Below are 12,645 nucleotides of genomic sequence, written 5' to 3'. Positions count from 1 at the left end.
TGTTCTTCTCAGTTTTGGAACCTGGAATATCTGTCTCTAGTTTGCTGTCAATCTACAACTATACTTCTGCATTTTATATCTCACTGATTTAGGAAAGTTACACTCAGATACAACACCTGTTTTTTGCTAAGGTCTTCCTGATTTGAATTCTAAATTCATAAAAGCAGACAGCTACAGTTTTTCTACTTCTTTTGGATGTAAAATATTAAGCTAAAATGAATTAATGAAAGTAGCTCTGTCATAATGAAAGCAATTACCAAACAACTGTCAAAAGCCATGCTTCTCAGTCATCTCGGAATGTATTACTTTTCCTGATTAAATTAAAAAGCATATGTTATACAAATGTCTTTTTATCTGGTTAAATTAGTACCTTGAAATATTTTAGTTAGAAGTTAAATTATTACTTAGAATATCAGCCAGTTTTCCTCAGAAACACTGACCTGACCCTAATGTTCTTCTTTATGAAAACATGAAAATGACATGGACATTTTTTGAGACTGAGAAAAACACTTAGGATAGATTGTGAAAATACACTTTAATGGAGAAACAAAAAAAAAGGTTGTCAAGGCTGAAAATCAACCTGTAACACCTATTTGAAAACTAGTTAATTCTATGGTATATGTTGAAAGTCTCAAGGATTCACTAAAATTACATCACTGCATATCTTCTATGCCCTGCTCCTAATGATGTTTAAGTAGGCTCTAAGCCTTACACATACGAACAAACGCCTCAACTTCAGTGGAGCTGCTCATACATGCACAAGATAAAGTGCATGTAGGATTAAAGTCTAAAAATTATTTTAGTTCCTGCCAAACCCAACTGGTTTACTCTCAGTTGCTTCAACACCTCTGTAGCCTTGATTCACAGGAGTTAGTTCATACAACCGAAAAAGTACAAGTTTTAAATATATCAGACAGTATCTTAATATACTTTTTAAATTATTTTCATTCTTTCTGCATTTTCACTCTGCATTCAGATCTGTGCAAACTATACTTATTCATGCACTTGTAAACTAATTACATTGCTTCAGCAGGGATCCCTGGCAGCTCTACTGTCCCAGGATGATGTATTCAGGGAAAAGATGACTGGGAAATGATTTTTCCTTAGAAAAACATTAAGATAAATTGCAGTTCTTTTTAATCTATTTTAATACTACTTGGGGGGGGGGGGGGGGAAGGTTTGTCTCATTTTCATTTAGAAAAATACAATCTGGAGAGATTAAAAAGTTGAGAAAGTAAAATTTAAAACTGTGGCAATCATATGGTTCCAGAGTGGTGCTGGAGCTGAATTTTCCTTGCTTTTGGACTGCCTAAAAAGCCAAACATATTCTTTGCAATCAAAAAAAATTGTAATTTAAGAATTTTTTTTAATCAAAACCTTTATTTATCAAAATGTACTTTGGCTTAAAATATAATGTTTTGGTGGAAAATAAACTGGCTTTAGTTCTAGGACATCAGGAATACGGAAGAGTTCTTGAGGTCACTCACAGTTTTAAACCATTTGAAATACTGTCTGGACCCCTTCCTTTGCTTCTGACTCCTTCAGCACAAAATGGCTGTGTTAGCTCATTTTAGATCAAGTGTAGGCACAGAAGTATTCACGTGTTTAAAATGAAACATATGCTTAAGCACCCCCTTTACATTTGGAGTCACTGGATATAGAGTGCCTTACACATCTGATAATTTTTCAGAAAGTGTGAGCAAAGAATGAATAAACTGAGACTCCCACAAACTCTTTTGTTGATTAGACTTCCATGAGGAAACCATTCCTAGTCCAAAAATGTTTGTGTTTGGTGTTTAACTACTAGCAAGCCTAAGCACATATATTTGGCAAAGGTATTTGGCTAAATAAGGCCTGATGCACTTAGAAATCCATAACTCAGCTTCCTTATGTGCAAAACAAACGCAACACCTATACTGCCTAATATTTTGAGAACTTGTAGCAAGGCATTTTGAAGATTTAAAGTTCTGTTTCAATAATTACCCATTATCATTTTGCAGCAACTCTAATATTCAGAATCAATGGATATAACATGCATAAAAGCACACACTGATACCTCGGAAAGGTTTGAATTTGTTCTCCAGATCAAACTCTTGTCTTCCTAGGCGTGATAAATCAACTCTGAGATCAGGACAAATGGCATACTCCTCCAAGGTTTTGCTGATTTGATAGATTTTATCTGAAACTATATCTGGAGCAGGTCCTGTAAGAAAAAAGAATGTGGTGGGTCTTTTTTTTAAAATTAAGATTCCCTACTTAAAAAGTGAGTGCTATAGCAAACATTTTTCTGAATATATTTGAGTTATTAAGTAATAAACCCAAAGAACTATAGTAAATCAGGTCTTTTCTTTCAGTGGAACACAGGTTTAAAACATTTTTTGAAAAAATTTAACACGGAAATACAGTGTGTTACTCACAACATTTTGATTCACAGACAGTATTTCAATCAATCATTATCCAGGGTAGAGAGAGGGGATGAGGGAACCAAAAAATCCACATCCATCTTTCTTTGGGTTTATTGCTCAAAGACTGCCATTTTTTATTCTACATTGAATCTCAACAAACGTATTAAACAAAAGCCTGTCCATCAGTAGCAGTTTCTGCTGTTTCATAGGGCTTTCTGCAAATGCAAACTTGTAGATGTGAGATAGCTTTGTGTTTCACATTATTTCATTAGACCTAATTCTAATTTTAAAAAGTCTTACTAGTTTGACAGTGATATTCTCTTGCAGTTTTCCTCCAACAGCTTAATGAAATGCATCTTTGTTAGAATTCAAAATACCTTAACTGCTTAACAAGCAATTATGACCTGGAACAGTTATGTCATCCAGAAATAGAAATCACATCTTAGTTGTGCATTACTTTTATTGCCGAGTCCTGAAGATTGGTTCTATTTTTAAAGATTTACTGTCACTCAAATAAAAGCTGCAGGCTTGATGCAAAAATTACCGGATGAGCTATGCCATATGCAGTGCAAGAGTTACAACAAAAGTCTTTTCGGCTTTATCTGACTTTTCATTGCTTACACTAAAGCCACACTTCCATTCTGAAAAATTACTTCCTTTATTCTCTTTTACATGGTCTCTCTCCTAATCCAAAGCCTCTGTCTCTTCAGTGCTAACTTCCCACTCCCCTAGCAATGCTGCTATATTCAGCACAGCTTTGCCACATAGATTAGTGCGAAATAGACTGAGAGAGAATGCACAACAATAGCCTTCTCTAGGAGCTTGTCATGGTCCCTAATCATCCTCTTAGTTCAAAAGCCTTCCCTAATACTTAACCCCCATTTTCTCAGCTGCAACTTAAACCACCTACCTTTCATTTTGTCCCTGCTGATTATCATAAATAAGTGAACTTTGTGACCTGTGCTTGAGGAGTGTTTGATATTTAAAGCTTAATAGCCTGTTTGAATTTTCTTTAAAAAGGCAAAGTACACTAAAAAGAATACTCCACCGCTACTCATCAAATAGATTTTAGGTGTATGCGGTGTTTTAAAGTTTATAGGGTGCTAATGCATCTAATGGCTTGGCTCTGGTATGTTTGTGCTGTGACTGGCTTTCTCACTATCTGACCTTACACAGTCCTTTAATCTCTCTGGGATTCAAGCCTATTCTGTTTATAAAATCACACTGGTTTAAAGATGCATGTTTTTCAATTAAACAAGGAACAAGGGAGAAACATGCCCTTCTCAAGCTCTCCCACCTTCAAAATGGGGAAGGAAACATTATTTTAAAAGCACTTTCATTTTTTTCAGATGGAAAGCCTCTACATGTGTGAGGTATACAAGATGTCAGCCAGTGTCACTATGATGTTTTATGGGTGTACACAGATCTATAACATAAAACATATGTAATGTATAACATACCTCTATGTGTTGGCTTGGCAATTTTGGAAAACAAGACATTAGCTATATGCACAAATTCCATTATTCAGCAGTGGAACTGCAATAGTTAAAATGTCACAACTCTCTCTCTGGATAAGAGCAGTTATTTCCTGGGTAAACATGAGAAGTGCTTTCTTCCATTCAAGACAATTAGTTATACTGCTTACAGCACTTCTGAAATTACACACTTTAAAGTAAATGACAAGAGAAGCAACACAGAAACATGAGCAAAACAGAGGTCCCTCAGAGGCATCTTTATAAAAGGATCAGAACTGTTACAATGATCTGGTAGACTACATAAAACGCTATAAAAATGGGATGGCAAACCTGTTATTTATAGAAATCTTACAACTACCACAAGGACTCCAGTGAACATTTAATGCTTATTGTACAGACCCATGTAAACAAATACATTCCTATTACCAAAAAAGAAAAAAAGGTATGTATATGTTCTTCATAGTTTTAACAGAATAAATGAAAAACACATGAAGTCAGCTAATTATCCTTGTCAGCGTATTTTCATCATACAGAGATGCAACGTTGTAATGTGCTATTACAAAAAAACCTACCTCCATTTGCAACCTCAAACTTGACTCCAAACTCTCCTCCAGGTCCCCCAGGACTGTGGCTAGCTGTTAGAATAATTCCACCAGCTGCTTTAATCTTTCGGATGATACATGAAACAGCAGGTGTGGATAAGATACCATTCTGTCCAATAACCAATCTGCCGATCTAGGTGGAAAAGGAAGTCAAAGTACTCTGAATGGTACTAAACTTTTGAAAATTAATAAATAAACACACACACACATAGCTATACAGGTATAGGACAGAAATTGTAAAGTGCCAGCATGGAACCTGTTCTTTTGCAGAGAAATATACATGCATGAGTTGGTTGCATGCTAATCTGGAGTGCTGACAAAAAATATTGTATCCTGGCACGTTGAACTCCAGTGGCCTGTGTACTGACAGTAAAGCAAGACCACAGCCATGGCAGTGATTTGCAAAGCTCCCAAGCATAGCACTGGGCTGTGATCCTGCTATTAAACCTCTCCAGATTTCCCCACAAACCCCCTCAAATATCAATATAATTTAGGGCTGACTGTGTGGATGCAGTTTACAGGGTTGACTGGGATTTTAATTAGCATAAAAGAGAACAGCAAGCAAATTGCCTTTCATGGAGCAGCCTTTCAATGCAATCACAAATACCACTTCATACGAGGACCTGTAGTCTCTGCAAGTCACATTTCTATTACTAAGACACCCTTGGATGTCCTGCCCTATAAAAGTATTGCTCCTCCTCCAGCCATCAGTGACTCCTTGACTATTCCAGACGAAGAGGGTGTATTTCCCAGGGCACAGCTGAGCAGGGGAAGTTCCCACCATTCTTAAAGTAAAAAAAGCTTTCAGGTGGTACTATTAAACACTGACTCAATGTGTTTGGTATTATGTGCAGTTCCACTGCAAGGTTACAATTTCAAAACCCTGCCTTCATCCCCTACACAGATACTGCAGTTTCAGCTGAACATAAATAATCTAGAAGCCAACCAGAAATGTATTTACAAAGAAATACGAAAGAGTTCCAGTTCCTGGGAAACAGGCAGATACAAAAAAAAGAAGGGGAAAAGGGGAGGTTGGTGTCACCGATAAGAACTGAGGCAGCTACATATGGAGCTTAAAAGGATATTGCCGAAGTTTGGGGTTTTTTAATGTCCTCACTTTAAAAACAAACAAACAACAACAAAAAAAACCTCACCACTATTGAGTAGTAGTTTGGGAAGGAGGCAAGGGGTAGGGGAAGGGAGACAGAGAGAGGCAGAATACTGAATCCTTCCCACTCCCCATCTAAAAGCAGTCCGCGAGTTCAACCTCAGATTTCTTTCTTCTCTAGTTTGAGGGAGATTCGACAGCTCTACTATCTGTGTGGGAAAGCAACAGCACAGGAGATGTCACTACCTGCCTCCTTTCCGTAAAGAGCTCTCCCTTCATATACAGATGACCTCCTTCTGGGTCCAGCACTTCTGTGTGGCCCTTAACGGTTATTTAGAAGTGGGGTTCCAAATAATTTCAGAAAGGCAGAGGATTAATAGATGATTTATTCAGCCTCTTTTTGTGAACTATTTTAATAAAAAAACCAAAGATTTCTACATTGAAATGACCAACTTCTGAAGTAAGCACAAGCTGTTTTTTGCTAACCCTCACAAAGCACAAATTATGGTTAGCCATTTCTCTTTCACTGAGAATTACAAGATCTGCTTTCAAATTTTTAAAAATGTGCAGAACAACACAGTCTATTAACTGAGGTTTCTACCTTAAGATCTGATGATACGATGACTGTTTGTCTGCCTGGTTCTCTTTTCACAGTTTTTGCAGACAATTTTGAAGCCTATAGATTGTTGCCAGAAAACAGGAAAGGTATCAAAATTATAAGTACAGTTCATGGAAAAGCTTCAAGGTTCATTTAACCTGCTCTTGCTACTATTGGGAAAATGTTTTATTTCACTGTCTTTTTTTTCTCCTAAGTTGGAAAAATTCTGAAGGAAATGAAAAAAGAAAAAGTTAAGAAACAAAGAATTTTGGTTTCTCATTTTTCTACTACAATGAAAATATTTTCCAGGGAGAACAAGTACCCTTTCCAGGAGAAAAAATGCAAATCAGCAGAATCCACATTTTCTATTTCAACAGATTGTTTTAAAGCAGCGTTTCCACTGACATGGTCAGTTGGTGAGGGTGAGGTATATATACAGCTAACACATATACCAGACAGCTGAAACTAATTTCTGCTCACCTCAGTGGTACTGAACAATTTATTTCCTATTTAAGCCTAACAATACAGTTTCATTAACCTACAACTGAATGATTAAGAGCAATACCATCTTCCTTATTATAGAACCTGATACTGACTATAACATAAATACCTTTGATTATTTGTGGAACAAAACATACCAGTAAACACAGTCTTCCTTGAAGAAGGGATTAAACGTTATGCTTCTGCGCTGTGGCAGCTTTTCCTTGCGAGTTTCTGTATCGCTTTCTGACTTTATGTCTCTCCTGCATTCCCACTCTTGCTTCTCACTGAAGGTAAAACTAAGCAGTAATTTACAGCATGTGATTTTGTATATCTCTCAATTTATCATAATTTACAGACCTTAGGAGAAACAATAAAGGTATATGTCCTCCACTCCTACTTCCAAGCCAACTGAAGCAGCTGATTAAATGTTATTTCAATGATTGCAGAACAAAATTGATATCTCTCTTACTGATACAACTTCTTCACATTTGTGTAAAGTTCTTCCCATCTTTTAAAACTCTTAAATCTCCAAATGCTACGTTTACGTTTTATTCATTCAACTGTTTTGAATAAGAAACTAGTTCAAAAATACTTTCTATACAACCCTGCTTGTTAGCATAGAAATACAATTCCTACATTGTGGAACAAGGAAGACCTCTTTTTTTTTTTTTTAAAGCAGAAGCATTTCCAGTTGCTGTGGGCTGACAACTGACAGATACACTTTTACCTCAGAAAATGCATGGGGTAAAACTCCATCCATCAGGAGAGGCACTGAAATCACTAGGAGCTCTAGCACATGCTTTGACACACTTCAAGAACCAAGCTCAAGAAAGAAAACTTTCTACTAGCCACATAATTTACTGGGTTTTTTTAAACCAGTGCCACGCAAATAATTTGAAAGAGAAACAGACATTTTTTTTTCAAATTGTTCTGAATTTGAGTGCGTCCTTTTATGGCTTCTTTTCAGTCCATGAGCAGCTTTTGGACAACATGCCATTTCTTGCAAGACTGTTGTATTTATGCTGTCTTTTAATCACTACTGCCAACTTTACTGAAGCATTAGAAAAAACACAGAATATCGGGAAACAGACTTTAACAAAGTCTCTTCCAGTCTATACAACCGTCTGCCCATGTACCTTTATTATGGAAAGAATAGCATGATGAAAACAAATACTGAAAATGTTTGTTTAGAATATTGTCTCTCCCTTTTTTAAACTATGAAGCATGTAGAAAGCTAGAGCAATGACTCAATCTTCCAAATACAGCTGTCAGAAATGGGTGCCAGCTCTTAAAACAGTATTGGGTACTGGTAAGCAAAAGGAAGATGACAGGACTCACATTTTGCAAAACGCCTGAAAACAACAACAGTGAATTTGTCTTGAGGTATTCAAGTATAAATGCATTTATACTTGCATACAGGCTTATCATGAGCACATGTTCTCTGTACTTCTAAATCTAAACTAGTGAGGTTTAGATTTTTGCCTTCATGCACACCAAAACAGTTTTTTTCAAATAAGTAGAATACTTAGATTATTCAGAATGCACAAATAACCTGGCATTATCTCTTCACCACATTTTCATTTTTTTCCTGTTCAACAGATGTTGCATAAACCAGTTTTCCCATTTTTCTGGATGCCCAGAATTAATATGAAAGGAGTAATTTGCTTTGCCTTCAGCACTTGTCACAGGGCTATTATTTCTATACTATAGAAATATTATTTATTATACTAATTTCTATACTATAGAATTACAGCAATATTTAGTATTCTAAATTAAGGATGTTGAAAGTGAAATTACATGAATGATACACTGATATTTTATTTGCAACAGCTTCACTTTATATGAAGGTCTTCAGTACTTCTACAAAACTCCCTGAGGACAGTGCAGACCTTAGAAGAGTACACATGCTACCCATCTTCCTCTGCTCTCTTCATTCCCGTGGCAAGAATGCACAACCTCGTGCTCTCTTGGCCCAGAAGCTGTTCATTTTGTCTCTGAACCAAAAACTAAGCTGACATTTAATTAATTTTAAGTAACGAACACATTTACAGACTTCTTGCAATCTGCGCTAAAACAGTACCCAAATAATGTTCATGTACTGACTCACAATTAAAGTTCCAGTAATATCCTTCTGAAAATCTTGGACAGTTTCATAGCATGGAAAGATTATCTTTGGAATTCAAAAACTTGCATGGCTACGAGTTCACAGGCATGTAATATCTCTTCTAATACTGTGCCCCTGTGACATGTTCTATTTTGTCACTCTGCTTTTAGTAGCAACAGCAGAAACAAAGACCATGATCCTCAGCAAATTGTTACAGCTGAAAGAATAGTCACCCTAACAAGCACTTTACAAGAACATTTTTATGCGATATTACCACTTGCAGCTGTGCATTTTCAGATGATTCAGTTGATTATCATGGAGACACTTAATGCTTTTTTTAATTATTTTTCCCAGTAATGTCTCACATGCCTCAGTCAATTAAACTTGAAAGAATATGAAGAAGGCAGATTATATCCTGGACAGCACAGGGCTCTGCCTTCCTATCTTTTACTACAATATCCTAAAGATGACTAAGCGCCACACTCAACATAGAAGCAAATATATCAATCATACAGGTCCAGGGAGGGAGGGCAAGATTTGCATGGAAGACCATGGAAAATAAAAACAACATGGTATTATAAAGAAGACAACTGGAAAACGCTTTGCCATCTCAGACTTCTACAGCATTACCAGCAATACTCCGTGATCTCTCTAGGATGTTGCTATGACTTTCCATATTCAGAGTACGATCATCAGCTTCTGAACTGCCACTGAGACTCACACATAGCAGTTTCTCATTTAGGCCTATCCTAAACTTTGCATCAAAAACGAGACACCACATGCAGTTAATGGGTCTAATGGGATACTTGCATTTAATTTGCAGTGGAACTGTATTATAAATGATGTAGCCTTTTACCTCAGTTCTTAAAGACATCAAGCTACAAAGACACTGCTACTGACAGGACACAGGTGAAAAGGGAAACTGAACCTCAGATACCCACCTATCACCCCACTTTGCCAAACTGCTTGTTGCAACCCAGAATGGTACAGGACCTCTATCTGCTTTCCTCACACTCCCCCACCCTCCCATGACATGCAGTCCCTTACCCAAATGTGTTTGCAACAGCCCCAGCTGTGTGACTCATCGAAGGGAGACCCTGGCTAGCCACCTTCAGCTCCGAACACGAGCATCTGATGGAGCACACGCTGATTACAGTTGCACAGCATGGACCACCCTGTAGCTATTGCCACCAGCGTAAGCCTACACAGGTTATAGTTGTGGAGTGTGTACCTGCAACCCCAAGCTGGAAGGCATGAGCCAGAGGGACTGAAGATGAGAAGAAGGCAGGGCAAGCTGACCGGGCAGGGGGCCTCATCTCATTCCTTGTCCTGGGGCCTATGCCAACTGTGCTAGGCTGTTGACGCAGGGGGAATGTGTTATGAGTCACCAAATTAGAACAAGAGGAACCTAGCAACTCTAAAGGGCAATACATCTACAGTTGATAATAGAAAATCCCTTTTATTTTTGTACTCAGCAGGCACAATTAACCATAACACTCAGTATGTGTCTTCCAGGAAGGAGATTCAAGTTCAGTTTATCAGCACTACATGGCTATCCCTCTCCTGGCACTCTGGGGTGGCTAAAGGTTTTGAATGCAACTTCAAGGCTTCCACACCATTTCATCCAGTCCTGCCTACGCCAGCTCACTCCTTTCCTTGTGATACTGGCTATATGCCTTCTAACGACATTAACCTCATCCAAAGGGAGAGATCTTTGCCCTCGGGAGTACCCCCTTTCTCTCTTCCTACTTACATAGAGCAGCACTAAACAATGCCTTCAGGGAGGTTTAGATATTTTCCCAGCAGATGTACTTCAACAGCCAAAGAATAAAACATACAAACAGTATTTGCTAAGTAAATGTGAGGCTTATGCATTTACAGTGTGCTTGAGAGAATCGGGGGTGACGGTGAGCAGAGTGAGGATGGTGAGGGGATGAAGCATTAGCACTTGGAAATAGAAAGTCCTTTCAGTACCAGCAGCACTCCACCAGCTGGCCTGCTGAATCTGTGAGGACTGTGCCATGAGTAAGAGTATCATGCTTGAATTCAGACATTTGTGGGAACTGTGAGCAGAAAAGCTTGGGCTTTGGCTTCGGAAAACACTAGGGAGAAACTATGTTTCCAAGAAACTTGCAGTAGCTTAAGAAAGTGGAAGCACTACTACAGCAAGGTGCCAGAAACACGTCAAACTGGGAATCTTCTGAGGTCAAAAAGACCTGATCTTCAGGGGAAACAGAGCAAAATGGGGAGAGTGACAGAAGCAGCAGGAAGGAGGTAAAGCTGACAGGGAAAAATCAGTCAGGAAGGAGTCCTTAACACAGCATAACCTGGCTGACAAGCCCTTGGTCTTCTGAACTCTAAACTTCTTGTCTTCCTCAGCACCTCAGTCCTTGTGGTCACCTTGTCACTGCAACCCACAGCTCCTGCCAGTGTGCAGGAGACAAGGACCTCAGCCTCGGCAGGGCAACTCTTGCTGCAGGGCTCTTGCGTTAGCTGCTGCCGCGCTTTATATCGCCTGGTGAACAGGTACAATTACAGCGGTGACGCTTTCTCCACTGTGGGAAGGGGCTGGGGAGCAGCACTCCTCCTGGCCCCATCCTACCTTCCTCCCAACGCCCCACACACCAGCCCGCTCCCCCTGCTCTATGCTCCCTCCCTGCCGCTGCGGACAAAACACCACCACACTACCCTCACCAGCATCCTCACCTTCACCAGTGTGTCCCCCCCGACAGCCCTCCTCACACCTTGGGCCACATAAGCCCTGGCCTCTACCAAGCCCCTGCGTGAATGGCGAGTTTGCAAAAGCTAGCTAGTAAGTAACAAAGCCAGTCCCTCTGAAATCTCAGGTATCACTCAGCATCTGCTTCATAGGCATCAGCGTTGTGAGAACGTGCTTTAGAAATTAATTTAAAACGCTCATTATTTATACCAGGCTGGCTAATCCATATAGCTTGTATGTGACAATAAATCAGCAAGGGAAAATTCAGACATATGTGGAGATTCGCTTCAAAGCTGAAAGATCTCCTGGTTATAAAATAAGGCTGCATTTAAAGAACAGACCTTTTGAAAAAACTTAGGAAAAAGTAAATTCACTACCAAAAAAACTACAAAATTGTATCACTTCTTTTGCCAGATCTGGAGAATCAATTTAGCCATCATAATGGGAGACGGCGGCTTCAACTCTGATTTGAAGTAGAAACTTCAAGCCTACATTAGCTGGTATTTCCAGCTTTCTGTACAGACACACCGACACATGAATCTGTAAGAAGACATCAGTTTTCTTCCTGAGTTCTTTCCCATTTTCAAAACCACACAAGAAAAGCTGTAACCCATCTGATCACAGAGATATTTGCCACTGTTATCTTTCTGCATTGCCGTTTGTTCACAAATGAACAACAGAGAAGAACAATTACTTTCTTAAGATGCAGCCAAAATGCTGAATTCCCCTTGCTTCAGTACCATTTTCCTTGAATATTTTTTAAAAATCCTGAGCAGCAGATACACATCTGACACCTTTGTTTCCCACACACTTACTTTTAACTCTGCTACATTTCCTCCCACAGAGCCAACTGTGTTTTTCAGCTCCCATTCCTGCCTCAGTTTAAAATAAGGTGTGAAACAGTACGGCATGGCCAGCAGTCTCCCGAGGTTATCACGATCACCTCCGTTATACACGGATAAACCCAGCCACGCCAAGCCTTGCAGTACGGCGTGAATGGCGGGGCTGACTCGGGCATCAGACGTGCAGATCACTAAAACACAGCCGGACGCTAAGTTGGTCTTATTTTTATTTGTGTATTCAGCGCTGCCCTGGTTATGGCATTAACACCTCTCCCCCGTTCCTACGGGACTGCTCCGCGCTCCCTCGCC

General features: G+C 39.1%; 1 protein-coding gene across 1 annotated transcript in view; it reads right to left on the bottom strand.

Annotated features, from left to right (window-relative positions):
- The window catches only part of PGM5 (phosphoglucomutase 5), a 73,262-nt gene extending 60,857 nt beyond the window's left edge, over positions 1-12,405 (bottom strand). Inside the window, exons 1-3 of the mRNA XM_009698502.1 lie at positions 12,310-12,405; positions 4,453-4,615; positions 2,057-2,203 (exon numbers count right to left, since the gene is read on the bottom strand). Coding sequence (XP_009696804.1) covers positions 2,057-2,203; positions 4,453-4,615; positions 12,310-12,405 — 406 coding nt within the window. The remainder of the gene's footprint in view (positions 1-2,056; positions 2,204-4,452; positions 4,616-12,309) is intronic.
- Positions 12,406-12,645: the final 240 nt, after the last annotated feature.

This window comes from Cariama cristata, unplaced genomic scaffold (assembly GCF_000690535.1).
Source record: "Cariama cristata isolate BGI_N322 unplaced genomic scaffold, ASM69053v1 scaffold2034, whole genome shotgun sequence".
NCBI classification, from domain to species: domain Eukaryota; kingdom Metazoa; phylum Chordata; class Aves; order Cariamiformes; family Cariamidae; genus Cariama; species Cariama cristata.
This window is presented reverse-complemented; position numbering and strand designations above follow the sequence as displayed.